Source organism: Stegostoma tigrinum, chromosome 19 (assembly GCF_030684315.1).
Source record: "Stegostoma tigrinum isolate sSteTig4 chromosome 19, sSteTig4.hap1, whole genome shotgun sequence".
NCBI classification, from domain to species: domain Eukaryota; kingdom Metazoa; phylum Chordata; class Chondrichthyes; order Orectolobiformes; family Stegostomatidae; genus Stegostoma; species Stegostoma tigrinum.
Genome location: NC_081372.1, coordinates 49,283,688 through 49,309,860, shown reverse-complemented (window position 1 = coordinate 49,309,860; position 26,173 = coordinate 49,283,688). Strand labels below are relative to the sequence as shown.

At 41.7% G+C, this 26,173-nt stretch overlaps 1 protein-coding gene across 1 annotated transcript in view; it reads right to left on the bottom strand.

Annotated features, from left to right (window-relative positions):
• The window catches only part of LOC125461528 (bactericidal permeability-increasing protein-like), a 103,143-nt gene extending 77,342 nt beyond the window's left edge, over nt 1–25,801 (bottom strand). Inside the window, exon 1 of the mRNA XM_048550428.2 lies at nt 25,746–25,801. Coding sequence (XP_048406385.1) covers nt 25,746–25,763 — 18 coding nt within the window. The 5' untranslated portion in view covers nt 25,764–25,801. The remainder of the gene's footprint in view (nt 1–25,745) is intronic.
• Between the last annotated feature and the right edge of the window lie 372 nt (nt 25,802–26,173).

Genomic DNA, 26,173 nt, shown 5'->3' with positions numbered 1-26,173 from the left:
CCTCTCCAAAGCATCCACGTCTTTCCTATAATAGGGCGACCAGAACTGGACGCAGTATTCCAAGTGCGGTCTAACCAAAGTTTTATAGAGCTGCAACAAGATCTCACGACTCTTAAACTCAATCCCCCTGTTAATGAAAGCCAAAACACCATATGCTTTCTTAACAACCCTGTCCACTTGGGTGGCCATTTTAAGAGATCTATGTATCTGCACACCAAGATCCCTAACATATAACATTTGTTTTCAGGTAAGAAGACAAGAGTAACTTCTAGACTGAGCAAACACGTGGTGACATGAGACATAATTGATATCATAATAACCTGTTATCTCATAGCACAAGGCTGTACAATTATGCTGTCATTAGTTACCATTCTGTACATTCCTGTGCCGTGAGTTAAAGCAGCATTTTTTAATGGGAAAATACCTTATAACTCATTAAGTTTATGCCTTTTAGTTGGCCACAATTCTACCTAATCTACTGTATTTCCTCTTACACTCAAATTTCATCCTGTATGCAAATTCAAATGCATTGCATTGTTGTAGCCTTCAGGGCGATGGAGCAAGTGCTGGAAAATGAGGATAGGGTGGATGGCTTCCTGTGCTACAAACACCTACACGTCTATGTTAAACCAAAGATGTATTTGCCTGTGTGAGGTTTTCATAGCATTGTAGCCAAAAGTTTTCCTTCAGTCATACCTCACCCATTTGTGGGACATTGCTATGGACAAAATGGCTATCAATTCTACCAATGAAATCATTCTCACTGCAATTATCAATTGATTGTAAAGGTCTTTAACATAATCCAGGAAAAGTTGGTGTAGTAAGTCTATTTTTAATCTTCAATTCACATATTATCTAGCCATATCCTTTTATTTTGAGCAAATTTGAAAGAAAATGCATTGGTAAACAAGTGATGCTGAGTCCTGAGAATTCTGAATTTGAAGCTATTGGACAAGTATCTCTTAATGAGAGAAGTTATCATGTTTCTGAAATTATCAAAGAGAGACCATTTGTTAACTGACTGCAAAACATGTCATTGTAAAGAGGTCACAGGGCTCACATAACTCAGTGCAGTGCAATTCTTGATGTAGGTTTTACCTGTATATTCATGCTGTCTCTTTGTAAAGTATAAGTAAAGGCTGAGACAAAGAGTAAGAGTACTTAAATTCACTAAATATACCAGTGTTTATCAATAGACTCCTAAAGGATTCTGAATTAATCCAAAATAATTTTTGGGGTAATATGTAAATGAACTGGAGCAGGGACGATGTTTACTTTTATTCATCAAATTGATCAGGCAGGTTCCAATTGAAACTGGATCAATAGCTGAAAAGAAAAACATTGCAGAACGATTTGGGTAAAAGTAGGGAATGGGACTAATTGCATTACATTTGCAAATATTAACATAGAATCATAGAATCTCTACAGTGTAGAAACAGGCTGTTCGGCCCAACAAGTCCACACTGAAACTCAGAGCATCCCATCCAGACCCATCCCCTATAACCCACCTAATCTACCCCTCCCTGAACACTATGGGCAATTTAGCATGGCCAGTCCATCTTTGGACTGTGGGAGGAAACCGGAGCACCTGGAGGAAATCCACAGAGACATGAGGGAATCTGCACACAGAAGTATGGCTGAATGTCTGCTTTCCATACTGTATGATTATATAAGCAAATCTAAAATATTAATTTATGCTCAATCAAAAGAATCCAAATTTAATTGAGTTAGAAATATTTTTGAAATTTGCTAAAAAGAATCTCTTTGCAGACTTAATTAATGTTTTAAATGATCTGCTAAATATTTTAATAGAGTAAAGCACTTAAGGTTCTCAAAAGTAAGAATAGATGCACCATCAGAAACTTACAATAATAGTTAAATTACAAAATAATGAATAACTGTTTTGAATTCTTAACTTTTAACTATTTTAATCATTGGCTGATATCACATGCTACATGATGTGTTTATCAATTTAATCACGCAGGGTGCCCAGAGTTAAAATTTTCAAATAATACTCACATTAAATGCAAATTGTTTCAAACCTGTAGTAACATAATGGTAAAATGCACAATTATTTCACCAAGAGATAGTAGGAACTACTGATGCTGGAGAATCTGAGATAACAAGGTGTAGAGCTGGATGAACACAGCAGGCCAAGCAGCATCAGAGGAGCAGGAAAGCTGATGCTTTGGGTCTGGTCTGAAGAAGGGTCCAGACCTGAAACGTCAGCTAGCCTGCTCCTCTGATGCTGCTTGGCCTGCTGTGTTCATCCAGCCCTACACCTTGTTATCTTTAATTATTTCACCAAGTTGTATTAGGGGCTTGCGAACTGCAATCTATTAACAATAAAGTTTGATTTTCACCTGCTATTGTGGTCCTCAATAGTTTGTTTAAATTTCTTCACAAATTCAACCCATCAGGATTAAATGAATGCACAACAGAATGTTAAGTAACTGCATTAGGTATACGTTATCAGAGGAGCCTGAGTCTCTGACAGTTAATAATTGGAATTTCATTGAACTTATTTTTGCACGGGAGACACACTGACCACCTGAACTGCTGCAGCTGTACAATTTTAGAGATGACTCATACACAGGCCACAAGATTATTTTGTCATCCTAAATATAGACATCATATGAACTAATTTGATGTTCCTCAACCTTCATGATACAGATGAATAGCAATGAAATACGCATGCCTTATGTAGGCAATTGATTTTAATAAATTTAAACTTCAAGGTCAGAATGCAGTTCGTCTCTTCGTCCCAGGTTCACATTAAATTCCTAGAAAGTGAGAAGCATAGAGCCGCAAAGATAATACAGTGTGGAGCTGGAGGAACACAGAAGGCCAGGCAGCATCAGAGGAGCAGGAAAGTTGATGTTTTGGCTGAAGAAGGGTCCTGACCTGAAACATCAACTTCCCTGCTCCTCTGATGCTGCCTGACCTGCTGTGTTTCTCCAGCTCCACACTGTGTTATCTCTAACTCCAACATTACAGTTCTTACTATCTTGGATACAATTGCAAGGATCAGACTCGGGGCAGAAAGACACTGTAACAGGGATCAGGCATAAACATTATAACAGGGGTCAGGCACACACCATAACAGTGGCCAAACACATACAATGCTATAGGGATCAAGCACACAGTATGTCAGGGATGAGACACACACTATAACAGGTGCCGGATACAACAATAACTAGGATAAGACACACAAAATAACAGAGGCCAGTTATGCTCTACAATAGAAGTCAGACACACACTGTAACAGGGGTCAGACACATATTATAACAGGAACCAGACAGATACTATAACAGAGGTCAGACAGAAACTATAACAGAAGTCAGACACACACTGTATCAGAGGTTAGACACAACTATAACAGGGCTCAAACTTATGCTGTAACATGGGTCAGACACACACACAATAACAGAGGTAAGACACACACTATAACAGAGGTCAGACAGACACAATAACAGGGATCAGATCCAGCATACCCTATGGATCAGACACTTCCTATAACAGGGATCAGATGATAAAGACCAGACTGACACTATAACAGGGATCAAACACTCACTACAACAGGGATCTGACACAAACTATAACAGATGTTAGACACATATAATGCTGTAGGGATCAGACATAGGAATTGCCGTAGGAATTATACACGCACTATGACATTGGTCAGAAAAACAGACTATAACAGGGGTCAGACACACACACTATAATAGGGATCAGCCACGCACTATAACAGGGGTCAGGCACACAGACTGTATCAGGGATCAGATACACACAGTGTCATTGGGATCAGACACACACTATGACAGAGGTCAGATACTCTGTTTAACAGGGGTCAGGCAGACACTGTAACCGGTCAGACACCCAATAGAACACAGATTGGACACAACATCATTACAGGGATCAGACACACACAGTGCCAGAAGGATCAGACATACACTATAACAGGGTCAGACACACAGTTTAATGGGATTAGAGATACACTATAACAGAAGTTAGACATTACTGTAACAGGGATCAAACACGCATTTTGACAGGTGTCAGACACACAATATAACTGGGATCAGACACAGAGTGCCCTAGGGATCGGACACATACTATAACAGGGATCAGACAGCAGGGGCCACACCGACACTGTAACAGGGATCAAATACACACTGTAACAGGGGTCAGACATACACCATAACACGGTGCCATTGGGATTATACACGCACTAAGACAGAGGTCAGGCACACAGACTATAATAGGAATCACCAACACATTGTAAGAGGGGTCAGATACACACTACAACAGGGTTCAGACACACGTTATGACTGGTGTCAGACATGCAATATAACAAGGACCTCTCACACATTATGACTGGTGCTAGATTCACAATATAACAGGGATCAGACACATAGAGTCCCATAAAGATCAGACACATACTCCAACAAAGGTCATGCACATACAATGCAATAGGGATGAAGGATGAAAAATCACGTGGAGATGAACTTGATCTTGGTCTTTAAAGAATTGCTAATGGGGTATTTACTAATGTTAATTTTATGGTGCCACATCGAAGTTAATTACAGAAAACCTCATTGTGCATGGCGTAGTATTTCACCTTGGATAGAAGATAATTACCTGTCATACCATACAGAATACTCATAAATGGATCTTTGTCCTGATTGCCAGACTGTGGTGTATGGAGCCTTGAAGAGGTTTGTGCTGGGGGCATAAAAGTAGGCCAGAAAAATATGTTGTGAGGAAGACACAGGATGTTGCATATGGACATCAATAATTTGATTAAATAGGCAAAAGCTTGTTGGGTAGAAAAGAATATGGGAAAATGTGTCATGGAATCTCACTGGGGTCTGGTTGATGTGGTCCATGAAAAGAATTGTGGTAGATTCAGATCAGAATTCTGGTGAGGCCCACATCAATGTTGGGAGGTTCTCCCTCCACCTTGTGTACTATTGATTTGTGGTTCACCAGACAGCAGTGCATTGTCAAATAAGGGGTCGCATGTCTTTGTGGCAGGGGGAGTGGTATCTGGAAAATGGTCAGGATACAGTGCTGATGGTGTCACTATAATCTGCATTTTCTGCCATCAGTTCCTATTCTCTAGCTGTGAAATGTCACTCGAAAATAGCTGGGACAATGCCTAGGGTGGATGGAGGTAGTGTCTGTTTGATGGATAAAAACATGGACTCCATGTTTGCTGGTCATTAAAGGGGCAAATATGTGAAGCAGCCATTTTGCGAGCCCCAGCTACATTGAATTTGCAAACATTTAACCACCCATTTGCTATCAATTTGGGATGAAGCTGCGTCAACTGAAGACTTTAGTCATTCAAAGGCAATTTGCCCCATGCCATTGTGCTTGCAAATTGAAAATTGACGTCTCAGTGATGTGAAGTTAGCAGCAATGACTTAAAAATAAATCGCTGCTGACCAAAGGCGAACCGTTATTTGCACAATTTCCCAGGTTGCTTTTAGAGTCGAGAATCAGTACTTCATGATTTGTTGTGTAAGTCTAATGGCGGTGTTTCCTGAATGTAGTGACAAGTTGAATAACTGATGAATCAATGTTGGACACATGGCCCTGGTTATTAGTGTGCTCCATGTCTCACTGTATCAGGGAGTTTTGTCAGCCTTCACCAATGTTTGCTCAGTCCTCATCTGTAAAGTATGCTGCTGATGTCCCTTCTGAGATTGAAGAGCATCTTCTGTTGCTTCTGTTCTCAATGCAGTTTGGTTTCCAGGGAGAGCCCTGTGCTGTGTTGCTGGTGGGATGTTGGTCACTGTGGCTGCTTTACAAGAGGGCAAAGGCAGATTCTGGAGGACCAGGGCTAACAGCAAACCTGGGAGCAGCAGTACGTTGCCAGGAAGGCCTAACAGTACCCAGCTAAGGCAGAGGTTGTAGCTGCAGGGCTCCTCAGAATGTTTGGGATGCAAGGTGGCTCAGCAGTTAGCACTGCTGCCTCATAGCACCAGGGACCCAGGCACAATTCTACCATCTGGTGACTGTCTGTGTGGAGTTCACACATTCTCCCTATGTCTGTGAGGATTTCCTCTGAGTGTTCCGGTTTCCTCCCACAGTCCACAGGTATGCAGGTTAGGGTGGATTGGCCATGCTAAATTGTCCTTAATGACTAGGCATGTGCAGGCTGGATGTACTAGCTATGGGAAATGCAGGATTGCAGGGTTTGGTTGGAGGTTGAGTCTGGGTGGGATGTTCTTCAGAGAGTCATTGTGGCGTCAATTGGCCAAATGGCCTGCTTCCACACTGTAGGGGTTCTATGATCCACTGGGGTCCCAGGGTTTCTTGACCCTGACTCCATTTCCTGGAGATCAGCAAGGCACAGCATTGAAGACCTGGGAAATAATGACAAAATTAAAATGGTGCTAGTGTGAGATCTGACAGTTGAGAGGATGGGAGGGCAGCCTCTCCCTGAGGATGTGAAGGTGACAGCCTCTCTTAAAGACTGGCTTCTTCCAGGGAACAATGGGACAATGACACCAGTGTATCAGGGCAGTGAACAGTATCAAGTACATACCCATTCATCACATTTGCCAAGCAGGAGTGTAGCCTGGGCAGTAGGATTCGGGAGCACAGCTGGCATCCCCCAGGTGCGAATGTTGCCATGGACTGCAAATGTGGCTCTGAGACAGCCATATTGCAACACAGCAGAAGTCATCAACGTGAAAGGTTTTCACTCCATTATTGTCAGGTCATCTCACCATTACCACTTCGTGGAGGTGGGTGCTGCTACCCTGGCAGCTGTCATGACTCCTATTTCTGACAGTACCTGCTGTGTTTGAGGGTCCACATGCCCTACAAGGCTGGTTGCTGGGAAACACGAGCCATTCACTGAGACCAGGGCTTGAGACATCATTGCACAGCTCCTGACTGATGTGGAGCTCAACGACAATACTGCCTATGCTACAACCAGAGCAGTGGTCAAACATGCAAGGATATGGCTGAAGATGTGGTTCCACTGTTTGGACTGGTCTGACGGTGAGGTGTGGTAGGGGTGGTGATACAGTCCTGACAGAGTGTGTTGCAACCTCCTGGCATACTGTGCTCTGTGCAACTGAAGCAGACAACAAGGTAATGTGATGAATACTGAGGAATGAGGAGAACGTGAGTAATCTTCTGAGGAAGAGGGCAAAAATCACTTGGGAAGGAGGAAGCTGTTCTTGTCCGTAGCAGAGCCTTGCTGTATCAGGTGCTACATACCATTGATATCCAAATCCAATAGATAAGAGCTGGTGTAACAGCCAATAATGGTCTGTAAATAGTCTTTGTTTATAATGCTGGTAGTTGATCTTCATTGTGGGGTGAACGTCAACCTTATTCATTTTGTTTGTGTTCATCTTGGCTACCTATAAATAAAAGTTCATGCTGAGAATTGTGAAGTTCTTTACCTGATGTGATGTGTCCCTAATGGACAATGACAAGCTGTGGGTGGCTCACTTTGTTTCACTGTTGCCCTTACAATCCACTGTAAGGAGACTAACTCAAGGAATACATCGATTCTGGTGCATGGATTTTCCTTTGTTTGATCATTCACAATGACAATTTGATAATTACTTCACTTGTTACTGGGTATTACACAGAAGGAGTGACCTAGAGTGTGGGATGTAGCTACAGGTCAGGTAAACTGTGTGGTTTGCTGGTTAAAAAGTAACCAGGATGGGAGAATGGGATAGTATATGTGAGGGAGTGTCTGCCTTACTGGTAATATGTTGTGGGTAGCATGGCTTTGGGCCATGTGTCAATGTGCCATGACATTGCCCATATGGAGCAATACTGGATTGTCAAATGTTGTCTGAAGGCACAGAGGTTTTTGACATTTATTTTCATTTTAATCTATTTTTCAAATCAACCTGTTCAGAGATGCATTTACAAACCTCTGAAGCAGGTGGGACTTGAACCTAGGCCATCCAGGCAAGGGGTAGGGACTCTATCACTGCACTATAAGAGTTCCTCAAAGATGGACTTTTGCTGGATATCAGCTGAGCGGCAATTATTTCTGGGAATGGTGTGTGTAAGATGGGCTGGAATTGGATGCGATGGACACCATGCGGAGGTAGGTTGTTAATGAGGCGAATTTGGGAAAATGCCTTTGAACTTGTGGGCAAAAACCTCAAAACATCTGGATACGGTTTGCACTTAACTAAAAAAATGTGTAAATGAAACATCCAGGTGTTACTTAAATGGAGAATGACTTTGGAATTCTGAGGTACAGAGGGACCTCGGAGTTCTGGTGCATGAGTCACAAAAAATGTGTAGTAAAGCTGTAGTCAACAAGGCTAATAGATTGCTACCTTTTATTATGCAAAAAATTGAATGTAAAATAATGAGTGATACAAGACATTGGTGAGACCACATCATGAACACCATGCATAGTTTTGGCATCTTTGTATAAGGAAGGTTGTAAACATGTCAGAGGTGATTCAGAGGAGGTGCACCAGATTGAAGCCAGGAATGATTGGGTTGTGTGATGATGATAAGGTGCTCAGGCTGGGCTGGATTCCATTGGAGCTTAGAAGAGTGAGGGGTGACTTAACTGACGTGTAAAGGATCCTGAATGATCTTGACAACACGTATGAGGAGAGGGTGTTCTCTCTTGCGAGTCAGTCCAGAACTAAGGGTCACTGTTTTTACATTAGAGGTTACCCATTTGTAACAGATATGGGATTTCTTTTTCTCTATGACGGTTGTTTGACTTTGGAACGATTTGCGTCAGAAGTCAATGGAAGAGGTTTGTTGAATGTTTCTAAAGCAGAGATGGACAGATGCTTGCTCACAAAGGAATCAAAAATTATTGGTGGGGGCAGATGGGAATGTGGAATTCAAAACATGAACAGGTCAGTCATGATTTTATTGAACAGTGGACCAGGCTTGAACAAGCAAATCATCTACTTCTTCCATTTTATATGTTTGTGTTTCCATAAAGAAGGGCACAGACTGTCACAGGTCTATACTGATACTCATTGCCATAGAACTGCAAGGAAGCCGGATAGGTAAATAAATAACTTCACCTCGGCTGTTAGAAAGTTGCAATAAATATTTTTATTTACATCTAATCTAGTGTTTAACTCCATGCAGTTGATTTTGTGGAATGTCCAGAGAGTGTTTGTTATTGATAATTCTCTGTACTGTCAGTCCTTGTCTAACATATCAGCAAGTCAGTCAAATGTCTTTTTGTCGTGTTTATTTCTCGCTCAACTCAATCTCTGACCTTCCCTGCCAGTATCGTACACACACCTGCCTCCAGGCTGCTCGTCTTAAATATGCATTCCTTTCCATTTATGTCTCACTAGTATCAACCAGGATAGTACCTTCCAACTTTGCAGTGCCCAAAGTTGCAGCAGTGTTGCTGTTTTATTAATGGTGATAAAATATTCTTGAAAGACTGACCCTGGATAAATGTGAGGTGATTCACTTTGGGAGGAATAATAGGAAGGCAGAATACTGGGTCAACAGAAAGATTCTTGGTCGTGTAGATGTGCAGAGGGATCTTGGTGTCCGTGTACATAGATCCCTGAAAGTTGCCACCCAGGTTGATAGTGCTGTTAAAAAGGCTTACGGTGTGTTAGGTTTTATTGATAGAGGGATTGAGTTCCGGAGCCGTGATGTCATGCTGCAACTGTACAAAACGCTAGTGCGGCCTCATTTGGAATATTGCATGCATTTCTGCTCGCTCCATTACTGGAAGGATATGGAAGCATTGGAGAAGGTACAGAGGAGATTTACCAGGATGTTGCCTGGTCTGGAGCGCAGGCCCTAATAAGAAAGGCTGAGGGACTTGGTTCTGTTCTCACTGGAGAGAAGGAGGCTAAGAGGGGATTTAATAGAGACATACAAGATGATCAGAGGATTAAATAGGGTGGACAGTGAGAGTCTTTTTCCGAGGATGATGACTTCAGCTTGTACAAGGGGGCATAGCTGCAAATTGAGGGGTGATAGATTTAAGACAGATGTTAGAGGCAGGTACTCAGAGATTGGTAAGGGCGTGGAATGCCCTGCCTGCCAATGTAGTTAACTCAGCCACATTAAGGGCATTTAAACATTCCTTGGATAAGCATATGGACTATGATAGGATAGTGTAGGGGGACGGGCTTAGATTAGTTCACAGGTCGGTGCAACATCGAGGGCTGAAGGGTCTGTTCTGCGCAGTATTGTTCTATGTGTTCTATGTTCTACGTGTTCTATGTTCTATGACCCTCTGGGTGAGCACAGTTTGAATTGTGTTGTCTGTGATCTGAGATTGAGCCCCTTGAAGATGTACAGAATTTGTACTGTGCAACCTCAGTGAGAAAAATTTTCCAGTAAATAATGCCTCATTATATGTTCCATCTGAGAACAACACTGATTTGCTGTTGAAAATGATCACCTTTTCTCCTGTGTGATCTTCTTTGTTTTGTTGGCACTCTCACCATCTACTGTAAAGAGACCCACTGGAGGAATACATCGATACTGGCGATTTTCCTTTGTTTGCATAGATCATACACATTATCATTTTGGTGATTGCTTGATGTGTTACTGTGTGCAATTAGCAGCAGAGGAGAAATGCGAGGGAGTGCACATCCCAATAGTGAGGCTGGAAGTTAACACTAAATGCGTCCTCATTTATAATTTGTACATGACCTGCAGATACCAGTGATGTCTCTACAGGTAACACTGCAGCAGTTCATAGCAGACTCGGTGATGCAGTGACAGTAACCCTATCTTTCAGCCATGTTAAAGTCACTCCTGCTTCAGGGGTGTATAATCACATTTCTGAACAGGTTGTGGAATCATACAGATGTACAATCACGGAAACAGACCCTTTGGCCCAACTCGTCCATGCCAACCAGACATTCTAAATTAATCTAGCCCCATTTGCCAGCACTTGGCCCATATCCCTCTAAACCCTTCCTATCCATATACCCGTCCAGATGGGTTTTAAAGGTTGTAATTGTACCAGCCTCCACCACTTCCTCTGGCAGTTCATTCCACACACGCAACATCCTCTGTGTGAAAAATTTGCCTCTTATGTCTCTTTTAAATGTTTCCCCTCTTGCCTTAAATCTATGCTCCCTAGATTTGAACTTCCCTACCCTGGAGATAAAAACCTTGGCTATTCACTTTATCCATGTCCCTCATGAGTTTGTAAACTTCAATAAGGTCACTTCTCAGCCTCCAATGCTCTAGAGAAAACAATGCTGGCTTATTCAGCCTCTCCCATGGCTGAAACCCTCTCAACCTGGCAACATCCTTGTTAATCTTTTTGCACCCTTTCGAGTTTAACAGCATCTTTCCTATAGCAGGGAGACCAGAAATGAACACAGTATTCCAAAAGTGGCCTCGCCAATGTCTTGTACAGCTGCAACATGACCTCCAACTCCGATACTCCAGGTACACTCTTATACTCTTAGTACTCTAAGTTCAGGGTGAAAAGGGACTTGAAGTGGACAACAGAAAGAGAGAGAATTGCAACAGCTGGCTTGAGAACAGCCTCATTTGTGCTGGTTCCAAATGAAGATACTACAAAAAATAATAAAATAAATAGTGACCACTGAAAAATTCTGAAGGCCAATCACTTCCTGTGCTCATTCTGAGCACTTTCTCTTGAGAGGTTTTCAGCATGTGTTAGACTTATAAATAAACATGCAAGGGATCACAGGATTGTTTCCAATCATTTCCCTCGGCTCTTAAAAATTTAGACTGGCAGATTTATCCTGATTACATGTGCACTTTGTGTGTTGGGCATTTTCCTGCTATATTTGTCAATGCTGTATCTGCTTTGCAGCCAAAAATGTGGGTGCTACACATGGCAGTACCAGTATCTTGCCATGAACATTTGTGTTGGGAGAGGGAGGGTTACAATCACTGTTATAATTTTTAATAGAACAAAGCTGGACTGGACTTATTCTTGACAATTCAACAGTGTAATCTAGGGTATAAAGTGGCATTTGGATAAATGTAAGCAAAGAGGTGACCTTTCTCTCCGTTTTAAAATAGGAATGACAGCGCAAGCCTCAAACCTATGCTAAGGTCACAAGGTTACGCTTCATTGGATCTCTCTTTGTGTACTTTCAGTTCTGAAGGTTTCTAACAAGCCAATGAGAAGGAGGTTAAGCAAAGAGAATTGACTGGAACGTATATGAGAGATGTATTAGGAATGGTGTGGATTACATGCAAATTAACCACCACCCACTTGCCATTCACCATCTGCCCTGATAGTTACGCCAATATCCTCAGACAGCTTTCTGTGATCTCTACCTGATGGTCTACAGACCTTGCACAGTTTGTAATTTAGGAGTGCTGCTGCAGAGAGAGAGAAGACTGAATCAGCAGGAATGTCCAAGCAAAACTCCTTCTGAAGACGACAGCAATTAAAAAAATCACTTGTCAAGTGGAATTCGTCTAACATCAATGATCAAAGATAAAAGTGTAAATTAAGGTATAAGTTAATTTATTTGTGCTTCATTTGCCAGTTGTCAAAATGTGTACCATGTGTCCATGCACCTTTGCAATATAGTATATGGTAAAATATTTATCCACAACAGAACTCAAAATATGTCAAGAGTCAGTAAAGTATGCTCAATTTAGTTTTGTCTCTGAAAATATTAAACCCATACTTCTGAGAAACCAGGGTAATAGCCAACAAATGGGGTGTGTCTGAAAATTAAAGGAAAAAAGTTATATTGGACTCTAAGTCTCAGGTAACTAAAACCAGGCATGCCTAGAAAATGGCAGTAATGTTTTAGCGTGCAATGAAAGCTGTACGAGTGATTGCAAATCTCAGCTGTTATTTAGATTCAAATTTATTTTGATTTTAATATTCTGTAAATGTAAAAGAAGTGTTTTTACATTCAGAGAATATTAAAGTGCATTGTGACAAAACTCCTGAACTGACATCCTTTTTGGAACAACCTGAATTCAGGCAATTTTTCAAACACTTTTTATTGAACAGGCTTGCTTTCAAATCCAGTTTGGGAATTCACTGCTTGTTAAATGATTGCGTGTGCTTCACTCCATGGTAGAAGTGTGACTGCTGTACTTAATTATGTCTTTCAGCTGGCTGGTGTCCCATGGAGCAGTTCTAACACTTTTCTTTTACACAATGTTTTTATAAAGCCGAACATAGTTAGCAGTGAACCATTTCAAAGGTTGTGGGCTCAAGACTTGATCAAAGATTTGAGCACATCATCTAGACTGAAACATCAGTGCTGAGGAAGTGCAGCTTCAGTCATGGTAACCTTCAGATGAGACATTGAATCCTGCATTTTGGATGTTAACAAAAAACAATGGTGTTATTCATTAAAAGGGAGGAAAATTATCCTGATTTTCTATTCAACATACATCTCTCCACAACTGCAACATAAATATATTTGCTGTATTTTTATTTCTTGTTTGTGGGATCATGCTGTGAACATTGACTGTCTCTTGTGTCTACCGAGCAACAGTAGCTACAGAGGATAGATAAAATAAGTTGTGACTGCTCTTCTTGGTGTAGAGAAGGCTGGAAAGTGATCTGATAAAGGTATCCAACCTCATGGGGAGTATGGACTGAGAGTAGATAGGGACAAACTGTTCCCATCCGTGACAGGATTGAAAGAATGATTTAAAATAATTGGCAAAAGAAGCAAAGGCAAAATGAAAAAAAAATCTTTATCACATGACAAGTGGTTAGGATCTAGAATACGCTGCCTGAGAGTGTGGTGAAAGCAGGTTGAATTGAGGCATTCAGAGGGGAATTTGATCTTGTTCAAACACAGTCTATGTGCAAAATTACAGAGATTAGACAGGAAAATGGCACTAAAGTAAGAGACTCATTCAGAGAGCTGGTGCAGACATGATGGGTTGAATGGTCTCCCTCAGTGTAACAGTTTGTAAAGAGAGGAACATAAGAGCGGCAGCCCTGTTTCTCCATTAGTTGATACCCAGATGCTGGATTTGAGAAAATGCCCAATGCTCTTTTAATACTAAGTGGGCCCCTCAACTTATTGCTGTGTGCTATGGTTTCACATGTCTCCTCTGTTTACACAAATGTTGTTCTATCAAATTACATGCTGGTGAGATGTTAGGGTAATATTTAGATGTCCAGGCATGTTAATTAAAAATTAAATTTTGGGTTTCTTAGGGTGGATCTCAAAAAAGAATCAGACCTCAGTATTACAGGTTTGTCAGTATTCTCTAGGGTGGGTCTCTAGAAGGTTGTCATTCTAATTTGATGTAGTTTTCTGGTGAGGAATTCTGGCTTGTTAATCAAAGGACCATATGATGTAATCAGTAAATGGATAATAATTTGGGGATTGATCATTTGGTGGCCAATACTGATAACTCACCTACTTGACAATTTTGGCAACTTGTCTACTCTGCTTCTGCCATGTACACTGTGATATTATGTGGTGAGGAAGCTCCTAAGGCATTGAGGGCTGCTATACCAAACATGAGAAATGTAGCTGAGGCAATGGCTTTATAATGAGCTTTTGTATTCTTGGATAATAGAATAAGTGTTGGTGGATGCTGGAAATCTGAAATATATGAGACAGAGAATGATGGAGAAACTTAGGTGCTCTGGCAGCATCTGTGGAAAGGGAAACGGAGTTAACATCCAGTCACCCTTCTTCCAAATTGATAGCAACTTGGAAAAGATGGTATTTATGCTGATGACAAGTATTGATGGGGTGGAGGTGGAAGGAGAGAGCAAATAGGTGGAGGTGGACCCCAGAGAGTGAGAGGGGGAGAGAGAAAGAGAGATAAAAATGATTATGCAGACATAAAGGTTGTTGATAGTAAGCTAGGGAAGGAGAGAAGCTAGTGGACTTTTGTGTCACTTGCTTTCAACTTTTTTGTTGTCAAAGAAAATCCTATCACCAATTCTTTGCTCACTGTGAACTAGAACATTTCTTTACATAACTAGAACATGAGTTTTGGCGGTCAAATAGAAACTGTGACTGGGCAAATGGTTGAAGAAAGAACAGTTGGCAATGCTGTTGTAGTTAGTATAGTTGGCAGTGTGTAGCTTCTGCCAAGGGAGTAAGAGCGCATGAATAAGGAAGCCTTGTCATAGTTATAGAGGGCTTAGAGATCACAGCAACAATGCTGAGCACAATTTTGGCATTTATATTTAAGGAAGGATATGCTTGTCTTGGAACCAGAACAGTGAAGGTGGTTGTGATGAAAGACTGAAAACATCTGGACCCTATTTCCGAGAGTTTAGAAGGACAAGAGATGATCTCACTGATTCATGCAAGATTCTAAAAAAGCTTGACTGAGCAGAAACTAAGAAGTTCCTTCCCTGAACATAGGGGCACTGTTATAGGATCAAGATTAATGTTTTTTGACTGAGAAGAAGAAAATTTTCTTATATTGATGGTTGTGAATCTTTGGAATTTCCTACCTTAATGAATGTGGATGCTTCATTATTGAAGTGCATTTATGGCTTGCATAGATAGACTTTTGGACTCTCAGAGAAACAACGGAGCAGGAAAATAAGGTATAGGCAATGAATTTAGCTGTAATTGTGTTAAATTGCAAAGTAAACTTAATGGATCAAACTGTCTGCTGCTATTCTCTTAGGAAGATATTCTCACATAGGAAGATGGACATGGTTGCTGGTGGTCAATCATCTCAGCTCCAGGACATCTCTGCAGGAGCTCCTCAGGGTAGTGTCTTAGGCCCAACCATCTTCAGCTGCTTCATCAATGACCTTCCCTCTATCATAAGGTCAGAAGTGTGGATGTTCGCTGACGATTGCACAATGTTCAGCATCATTCATGACTCCTCAGTTACTGAAGCAGTCCATGTTCACATGCAACAAGATCTGGGCAATATCCAGGCTTGAGCTGACAAGTGGCAAGTGACATTCACGCCACACAAATGCCAGGCTATGACCATCACCAATAAGAGACAATCTAACCACCATTCCTTGACATTCAATGATGTGACCATCACTGAATCCCTATCAACTTCCTGGGGGTTGCCATTGACCAGAAACTCAATTAGCTTCACCACATAAACACAGTGGCTACAAGAGCAGGCCAGAAGCTGGGAATACTGCAGCGAGTAACTCACTTCCTTACTCCTCAAAGCCTGTCTGCCATCTACAAGGCACAAGTCAGGAGTGTGATGGAATACTCCCCACTTCCCTGGATGAATGCAGCCCCAACAACACTCAAGGAGCTTGATACCATCCAGGACAAAGCAGTTGCTTGATTGACACTACATCCACTGGCATTCACTCCCTCCACCACCGATGCTCAGTAGCAGCAATGTGTACTAGCTCCAAGATGCACTGCAGAAATTCACCAAAGATCCTCAGACAGCACCTTCCAAACCCACAACCACTTCCAACTGGAAGGACAAGGGCAGCAGATACATGGGAGCACCACCAGCTCCAAGTCACTCACCATTTTGACTTGGAAATATTTCGTCATTCTTACACTGTCACTGGGTCAAAATCCTGGAATTCGCTCCCTAATGGCATTGTGGGTCAACCTACAGCAGGAGGACTGCAGCAGTTCAAGAAGACAGCTCACCACCAACTTCTCGTGGGCAACTAGGGATGGGCAAGAAATGCTGGCCAGCCAGCGACACCTGCATCCCACAAAGGAATAGACGAAAAAACAATTCTCTTTATTTATGTTCATATCTCCATCCAAAAGCATACTTTAAATTGGGACAGCATAACCCCTGTGGTTAAAACGCAATAGCGATCATTTTATTCAGCTTTGTTTTACATAGGACATAGAACAGTACAGCACAGTACAGGCCCTTTGGCCCACGATGTTGTGCCGACCTATAATCCAACTAAGATCAATCTACAGACCCTACATTTTACTATCCTCCATGTGCCTTTTCCAAGAGTCGCTTGAAAGTCTCTGAAGTACCTGACCCCATTTCCACTGCTGGCATCTCATTTTACACACCTACCACTCTCTGTGTAAAAAAATACCTCTGACATCTCCCCTATACCTTCTCCTTAACACCCTAAAATTATGCCTCCATGTAATAGTCATTTTGCCCTGGGAAAAAGTCTCTGACTATCCAGTCTATCTATGTCTCTCATCATCTTGTACACCTCTATCAAGTCACCTCTTTCCCCTCTTCGCTCCAATAAAAAAAGACCTAGCTCCCTCAACCTTTCTTCATAAGACCTGCCCTCCAGTCCAGGCAGCATCCTGGTAAATCTCCTCTGCACCCTCTCTAAAGCTTCCACATCTTTCGTATAATGACGTGACCAGAACTGAACGCAATTTTGTTACCTAATTTTTCTTTGTCTGGATGAAGCCTTCCACAGGGGCAAGATCACTTCATGGTTTTGAATTTAATCTCAGTTCAGCTTAATCAATTTATTTATGACTGACCACCTTGAATTATGTAGCATGTGGGGGCAATTACCTGATCCAAGCCGTAAATTGCAATGTTATTAAAATTACGCCATTTCTTTTGAGATCCATTAAGATGCCCAATAGTCCAACTAAGATTAAAGTGAAATTGTGTGATAGTACTGTCTGTCTCTTAAACAGTCAGGGTTATTACTCACTCAGATATAGTATGAACTGCCGCTGCTGGAGTAAGAGATAACACAGCATGGAGCTGGAGGAACACAGCAGACCAGGCAGCATCAGAGGAGCAGGAAAGTTGATGTTTCAGGTCGGGACCCTTCTTCAGAAAATCAGGGTTATGTCTACTCCTAGTTCAAATTGGGAAGTTAAAATTCCTGAATTCCAGTGCAGTGCTGTGCAGTTGGTGATTTGACATTCTCAACTCCTTAGGGACAGCAAGGAGGACAATTCCCCTTTCAGGTTTCAGTGACTTCAGCGTGAGAGTTTGTGAGCTGGATTTTCAATTTTGGGTGCAAGATCTGCCCAATGAAACAAATCCAGCCCCTGAACTGATCCCACAAAAAACAAAAGAAATTATGAGAGCTGCCTGAGAACTGAGTAAAGATTTGAGGTGGTCATAGATCAGCTGGAGACTCAGAGAGTGGTCAGCATTTTATATTTGGAGGAATTCGACTGACCAATCTGTTGTTGCCTACATGGCTATATTAGTGCAATTAACAGCTCCCTGCATCTGGCAAATTGATTGATAATGAAAAGTCTAATACCACCTGCATTTGCACTGGGATTTCTATACCCAAACGTAAGTAGTAATTACCATCGTGAATAGAGAATCCATGAACTGCCTGATGAGTTGCTGGCTGAGGCATATCAGCCAGACCTAAGGCTGATCCCTGGAACAACAGCAGAACTCTCTCTTTGACCAATGCCTGCATTAATGGCAAAGCCTCACAGCAGCATGCATGTTCTCTGCACACTAACATGGTCCTAACAGTCCCAGGACCTTGTGTCTGCTGTTTAAAAATCTCTGTCTCGTGCAGTTAATTATATTTCAATTATGAAAAGCATAGATGGAATGGATAGTTAGTGTCTTTTCCTTGGATGTAAACATCAGTTACTAGGGGCATAAGTTTAAGGTACAAGAGGGTAAGTTTAAAGGAGATGTGAGAGGCAAGATTTTTACACAGAGGGCATGCACTGCCGGAGGAGGTGGTAGAAGTAGATGTGAAAGCAAAGGTGCTATAAAGAGGTCTTTATGTGTTTCTGCTGTGCACCTTATAGATGATACATACAGCTGCATATGTGTGCCAGTTGAGGAGGGACCGAATGTTTAATGTGGTAAGATGAGATGCTAACCAAGTTGGCTACTTTATCTTGGGTGGCATCAAGCTTCTTCGATAGTGCTGGAACTGCATTCATCTACGCAAGTGGGGAGTATTCCATCCCATTCCTGATTTGTGCCTTGAGGATGGTGGTTGGGTTTTAAGGAGTCAGGACATGGACCACTCACACAGAATTCCAGACCCTGGCCTGTCCTTGATGTCATTGCATTTTTATGGTTGATCCAATTCAGTTCTGGTCCTTTTAAGCTTTAAGATCGATGGTGGGGGAATTCAGTAAATGTAATGTCATTGAATGCTGAAGGGAGATTTGTCGGGATGGATCACTTGCTGGCTCTTGAATTGTGCATATGTAACTTGCTGTTCAGCAGGCCAAACCTCAATGTCATTCTGTTTTTGCTGCATTTAGATATGGGCAGCTTCATTAACTGAGGAATCACAAATGGTGCTGAACATTGCACAATCATTTCTGACCTCGTGATGGAGAGAAGATCATTTATGAAAAAATGAACTTTATGCAAAGGAACCTACCCTGAGGAGCTCAAACATTGAATCCTGCACTGAAATGATTGATATCAAACAACAACAACCAACTTTCATTGCACTAGTAATGACACTAAAGAGTGAAGAATTTTCTCCCTAATTCTCATTGACTCCAATTTTGATAGTGCTCCTTAATGTCACATTCAAATGTTGACTTGATATCAAGGGGAGTCGCACGCAACTTACCAGAGTTTTTATTATCGTTGTTGGACCAGGGTGTTAATGACATGGGCCTGAAGCTGTATGGCCTTGGAGAAATCCAAACTGTGCATCAGTGAGCAGGTTATTGCTGAAAAAATAGCCACTTGATAACGCTGTTAATGACATCTTCCGTTACATTGTGGCAATCAAACGTAGTCTGATTGGATTGGCTGGGTTGGATTTGTTCTTCTCTGTGTGTACAGGGCATACCTGGGCCTTTTTCCTCATGTTGAGGAGAAGCCAGTGTTGTAGCACTACTGAACACAACATTTTCTTGAACACTGGTCATCGGTACTGTTGTTGAAATATTGCCAGAGCCCATTGCCATATATGACAGAGAGACTGGTGAGCATAAGGCCAGTCAGGTATTTCCCTCTTGTTGGCTCTCTTGACAGTTTAGTAGCTATACCCTTTCGGGCCTGCCCAGCTTGGTCAGTAGTGTTGCTGCTGAGCCACTCTTGCTTGTGGATATTGCAGTATTCCCACTCAGAGTGCATTCTGTTCCCTTTCCACCCTCAGTGATGCATCCAACTGATTTTTAACATGGAGGAGTACTGATTCATCAGCTGAGGTGCGGGTTTGTGGGGTGGGAGTGATTAGTGGTAATTAGCGGACGTTTTGTCTCCATGGTTGACTTGATGCCATGAAAATTCATGGGATCCAGAACTAATATTGAAGACATCCAAGGCACATCTTTCATGAGTGCTGTATACCACTGTTCTGTCATCTCTGTGGATCCATCTGGTGATGGGACAACACAGACCGAGGCTTGGTGATGTTGCTGTTTGTGACATTGTAAGGTTGGATTCTATGAGTATCATTATTTGCTGTTGCTTGACCAGCCTGTGGAACAGCTCTTCCAATGTTGGCACAAGGCCCCAGAGACCATTTTCAGAGTTAACCATGTTTTTTAAGGGTGGAGTAGCAGGTCTACCTAATCAATTAAGATCAAGCAAGTCCTTCCTTATAGGGCATCAGTGAATCCAATGGGTTTTTATGAGAATTGACAATCGTTTTCATTATCAGCATCACCAAAGCTAGCTCTTAATTCTACATATTTTTAATGAAATAATTTTAAATTTTGCTAGTTGTTAACTCTCTCCATTTTCCACAGATACTGCCAGACTTGCTGAGTTTCTCTAGCACTTTGTCATTACTCCCTCTAAATTATTAATGTGAGTTTTGAGAAGATTTGTAGCTCAGGTTGAGGTTCTGGATGTGAGTTTGCTCGCTGAGCTGGAAGGTTAGTTTTCAGACGTTTCATCACCGTTCCAGGTAACATCATCAGCGAGCCTTCGATGAAACGCTGGTGTTATGTCCTGCTTTCTATTTATCTGGTTAGGTTTCCTTGGGTTGGTGATGTCATTTCCTGTGTTGGTGATGTCATTTCCTGTTCTTTTTCTCAGGGGATGGTAGATTGGCTCCAAATCAATGTGTTTGTTGATGGAGTTCCAGTTGGAATGCCATGCTTCTAGGAATTCTCATGCATGTCTCTGTTTGGCTTGTCCTAGGATGGATGTGTTGTCCCAATCAAAGTGGTGTCCTTCCTCATCTGTATGTAAGGATACTAGTGATAGTGGGTCATGTCGTTTTGTGGCTAGTTGATGTTCATGTATCCTGGTGGCTAGCTTTCTGTCTGTTTGTCCAATGTAGTGTTTGTCACAGTTCTTGCAAGGTATTTTGTAGATGACGTTCGTTTTGTTTGTTGTCTGTATAGGGTCTTTTAAGTTCATTAGCTGCTGTTTTAGTGTGTTGGTGGGTTTGTGGGCTACCCTGATGCCAAGAGGTCCGAGTAGTCTGGCAGTCATTTCGGAAATGTTTTTGATGTGGGGGAGAGTGGTTATGGTTTCTGAGCCCGTTTTGTCAGTTTGTTTGGGTTTATTGCTGAGGAATCGGCGGACTGTGTTCATAGACTGTGCCTCACAACCCACTTCACTTTCAATAACAAAATCTACAGACACACCAACGGTACACCCATGGGATCTCCGATATCAGGGTTCTTAGCAGAGGCAGTAATGCAGAGACTTGAACAAACAGCTCTGCCAATCATCCAACCCAAACTTTGGGTCCGCTAGTGGATGACACCTTTGTCATCACGAAACAAAACAAATTAGAGGAAACCTTCAAGACCATCAATAATACTCTTACTGGCATAACATTCACAAAAGAGGAGGAAAACAACAACAAACTGCCATTCCTAGATGTCACAGTAGAGCGAACAGCCAATGGGGAACTTCAAACCAGCGTCTACAGGAAAACAACACGTACGGACCAAATACTGAACTACAGGAGCAACCATCCCAACACCCACAAACGAAGCTGCATTAGAACATTATTCCAACGAGCCACCACACACTGCAGCACAGAGGAACTGCGCAGAGCAGAAGAAAATCACCTATACAGCGTATTCAAAAAGAATGGGTACCCTATGAACACAGTCCACCAATTCCTCAGCAACAAACCCAAACAAACAGACAAAACGGGCCCAGAAACCATAACCACTCTCCCCTACATCAAAGACATTTCCGAAATGACTGCCAGACTACTCGGACCTCTTGGCATCAGGGTAGCCCACATACCCACCAACACTAAAACAGCAGCTAATGAACTTAAAAGACCCTATACAGACAACAAACAAAACAAACATCATCTACAAAACACCTTGCAAGAACTGTGACAAACACTACATTGGACAAACTGGCAGAAAGCTAGCCACCAGGATACATGAACATCAACTAGCCACAAAACGACATGACCCACTATCACTCGTATCCTTACATACAGATGAGGAAGGACACCACTTTGATTGGGACAACACATCCATCCTAGGACAAGCCAAACAGAGACACGCACGAGAATTCCTAGAAGCATGGCATTCCAACCGGAACTTCATCAACAAACACATTGACTTTAAGCCAATCTACCATCCCCTGAGAAAAAAAACAGGAAATGACATCACCAACCCAAGGAAACCTAACCAGATAAATAGAAAGCGGGACATAACACCAGCGCTTCGTCGGAGTCTCACTGATGATTATTAATGCATTGACATTACACCAGTCTCACTACCTGACTCCAGAATTGCAATAGGATTTGGGCTTCTTAGAAGCCAGCTCCAGTAACCTATAAACTAATTCTGTAAAATGCTTTCAATTAATTTTATCTTTGAAGAACAATTAGATAACAAACTAACAGAGTGCTTATCAACAATAGCAAAGCTAATTGTTTGTCAACAGAGTTCTGTAAGTAAATAATGTAGGTTTCTTTCAAACAAAATCACCATAATGTTTGATGAACCACCATAATAAAGCAACTGGCACTTTCTCACTATTTGCTAAAGTCCACAAGTACTACACTATTCAGGGTTTAACTTAGCAGTACAGTAAAGCAAACTGCAAACTTAAATCTGCAACTTATATACCAACCAATCCCAAAGATGGAATGTAACAATCAGAAATACAAAGGAAGTATGTCAATAGTAACACCAGCATTCTCTATAATTTTTCTGTACCAGGTACCGCCATTTTATTCAACTGTGAGATACAAAAAGACTGCTACACATTTGTTCATGTCTGAAACTTGAGGGAGCATTATGGTCAAAGAGCTATAGAGTCACAGAAGTCTACAGCACAGAATAAAGCCCTTTGGCTCATCAAGTCTGTGCCAGTCAAAAACAAACACTTTAACCGCTCTAGAAGCAAGCAAACTAACTTTCTGATCCCATTTTCCAGCACTTGTCCCATTGTCTTGTATGCCATGACATCACAAATGCACATATAAATATTACTGAAATGTTAAGAGGGTTTCTGTCTCTACTGTTCTTACAGGCAGTAAGTTCCAGATTCCCACCACCATCTGAGTGAAAAAGAGCTTCCTCACATCCCCTCCAAATTCCTGCCCCTCATGTGTGGCCTTGTCAGAAGTCACACACCCAGGTAGCTTTGAGGATGCATTGTTTAACATCTGTTAAAATTTCAATTTCCACCTGGTTCTAACACAAAATCTTAGTGGTCAACTACTAAGCAGAAACGGAGATAGCAATTAAAACTTTTCTTCAGAGTTGTTAACAGAAAGAAGCAATATTGTCATTTAAATTATTTTGTCGGTTTCATGCACAATATTCACTTCACTCAGAAACTTACGTGACGTAAAGTTTTTAGGGCGCTGAATTAAATTCTGATGTGCTGTCTTAACTTCTGGCTGTTTCCTTCTCCAGATCTTATTTTTCCAGATCACTCCTGACTTCACATCCAGAAAAATAAGTAGTAAGTTTGACTGCTAACAAAGTCTTTTGTGCAGCTTCTCTGTATCAGCATTCTAGACATTCCCAAACATCTTACATTGAAGTTTAGGAATTCTTCAACAGTGAGTGACTAAATTAGCAGGTTTAGGCACAGCCCATTATCATCTGTAGTTATTAGGTCTGCCATTTCGCTTGACTCCACTGTCAGTGTCTTCCACAATGGTTCCCTTCACCTTGCATCAATCGCTGTTTTAAAAAACATGCCTATTTTAAGGTTCTTTTTGCTGATATAAACAGTAACAGCTACAGACAGTGAGAAACCAATGATTTGGAACCAATTTATGGATTCAAACAGAAGCAAAATAATTAAACTATTAACAATCCACAACAGGCAGCCAACGTTGCAAACATTTATATCGTAATTACCAAGATAACCCTAAAATGAATCTAGAGCACTGATAGAAAGGAATGAGTACTGCCAAGTGCTACGAGTTAGTTACAGAAAACTCAGGGGAGAATGTGAAAGAGAAATATGAAACAGAGCAGCTGCTGAGTAAGACAATCAGAATCGAGTCTCATTTTCATGTGGAACACAGTAAGAACCTGCAGCAAAAATGCCCTTCCCATGGGTTGGGGATGGAACAGTTTGGGTGGAGTTCGGACAGTGCTGATGACACAGACATGCAAAAAATGGAAGAGGTCACAAGGTAGCATTAAAATGCTTGGGGATTTAATCAGCATTGGTAGCAACATTTGTTGAACTCAAGTCATAACAATTATGACCCCTTACTCCAACTTAAAGTAATAGTCAGCTACTCAAACAAGAAAAAACATGCTTAATTATAAAATATGCGAGGCGATGTTGTTTTCCGTTATTCCCTTCAGACCAGTGAGAAATTTAGACTGTCAGCAGCATTGTAGAATCATTGAACAGAAACCCAAAAGGTTTAATTGTGCCATATGTACTAATTTTGCAACGGCCTGGCATAAACCTTCTCAATCCTGCTTCAATGTCTATTTTAGCCACAGTCAGCCATGTTTCTTTATAATCCACTCCCAGTTTAGGTACCAGACCCTGATATCCTATTGGCAACCATGGATTTCTGTGTTGGTTATGTTTGGCAAGTTGTTGCAGTGGTTTTCCATTTCCTCCTGCAGATAACTGACCAGGAGTCCTGCCCGTTCTTTCTTCCTGTCACTGGCAAGTTTTAGGAAGATTTAACATGCTGAAACTCAACATGTTTGGTCGTGAGATGGACTTCTCTGTTGCACAACAAACCAATGTTGTATTGTAAGACAAGCTGCAGTCTTATCCACTGAAAGATAGTCATTTTGCACCAGCCATGCTGCAGAGAATGGTGCAGCATTGCTTTGGAATGCCAAGGTAATGGAAGATAGAAATATGGGAATGCACATAGATGGTTATTGACTTCTGTATGCAATATGACATCAGAGTTTCCCTGTGGGCTTTGAGACTTAACATCAGGATCAAAGCGAGGGTCAGAAGCCTGCACTGGATGAATGACAGTCCCCAGCAGAGATATCTCCTGAATTGGCTAATTAGTATCTGGCGGGTGAGCTGTGCTAGGGATATCACTTGTAAAGTGTGGCCATTGCTGCAGCAGTAGCGAGTAGGCAGGGAAAGCCTCTGGGCCTGCCTGGAGCACTGATCTTCCATGGTGTAGCTGCCACCAGACTCTTCCACAAATGCCTCATTAACCAGAAAATTCCAGTCAGCTTCAGACAATAGGCTTTACTGGCCTTAGTTGGCTACCAGTTGTCTGCAGGAGAGATAATACTGCCAACTTTATCCTGTCTACAGGAAAATAGCAAGCAGTGCCCGCAAAGTGAAGTGCATATGGCCAGTGACACTCTACACTATGGGCAAATCTTCTGTCTTAACAAAGCAACGTGCTTCTTTATCTGACTGCTATCTGGCAAGACAGAATGTACTTAATTCTCATTAAGCACCAAGCATCATTTGTCACCATTACACAACAAATTGTGAGATATCGCAAATATCTTAAAGTCCAACCTGGAAGGAGCCAGGTGCATAAAAGTCATCACTGAACTTACCTTCACAGCCACTGGCATTGTTATCTTTGTCCTGATCTGAGGCTGCAGTTATGGGCTGAAGCAGAAGCTAGATTTTAGTGAGAACACATCATTCCTTGTTCGGGTTTAGATAAGGGGAAAAGTCCCTGGAGCAAATATGGCATTCTGCTGAGTGTCCATCTCTCCCTCCTCTGCCCTCTTTCAGCAGCTCCCTCCTCAGCGTAACCTCTGTTCATCCTACATCTCACGTTGTATTCCAAGGCAAACGCGTATGACTGTACTCATGCGTTTGAGCAATAGTGCAGAAATTATCCTTCAGCTTTTCCTACATTGCCTGCTGACTGTTGCAACTTTCAACAACTATAGGAAGCAGTAAACAGTTGTGGCTTTGACGCAACAAGCAGAAAAATCAATCAAACAGTGGCCAGTATGTACTTAATAATCCCTTT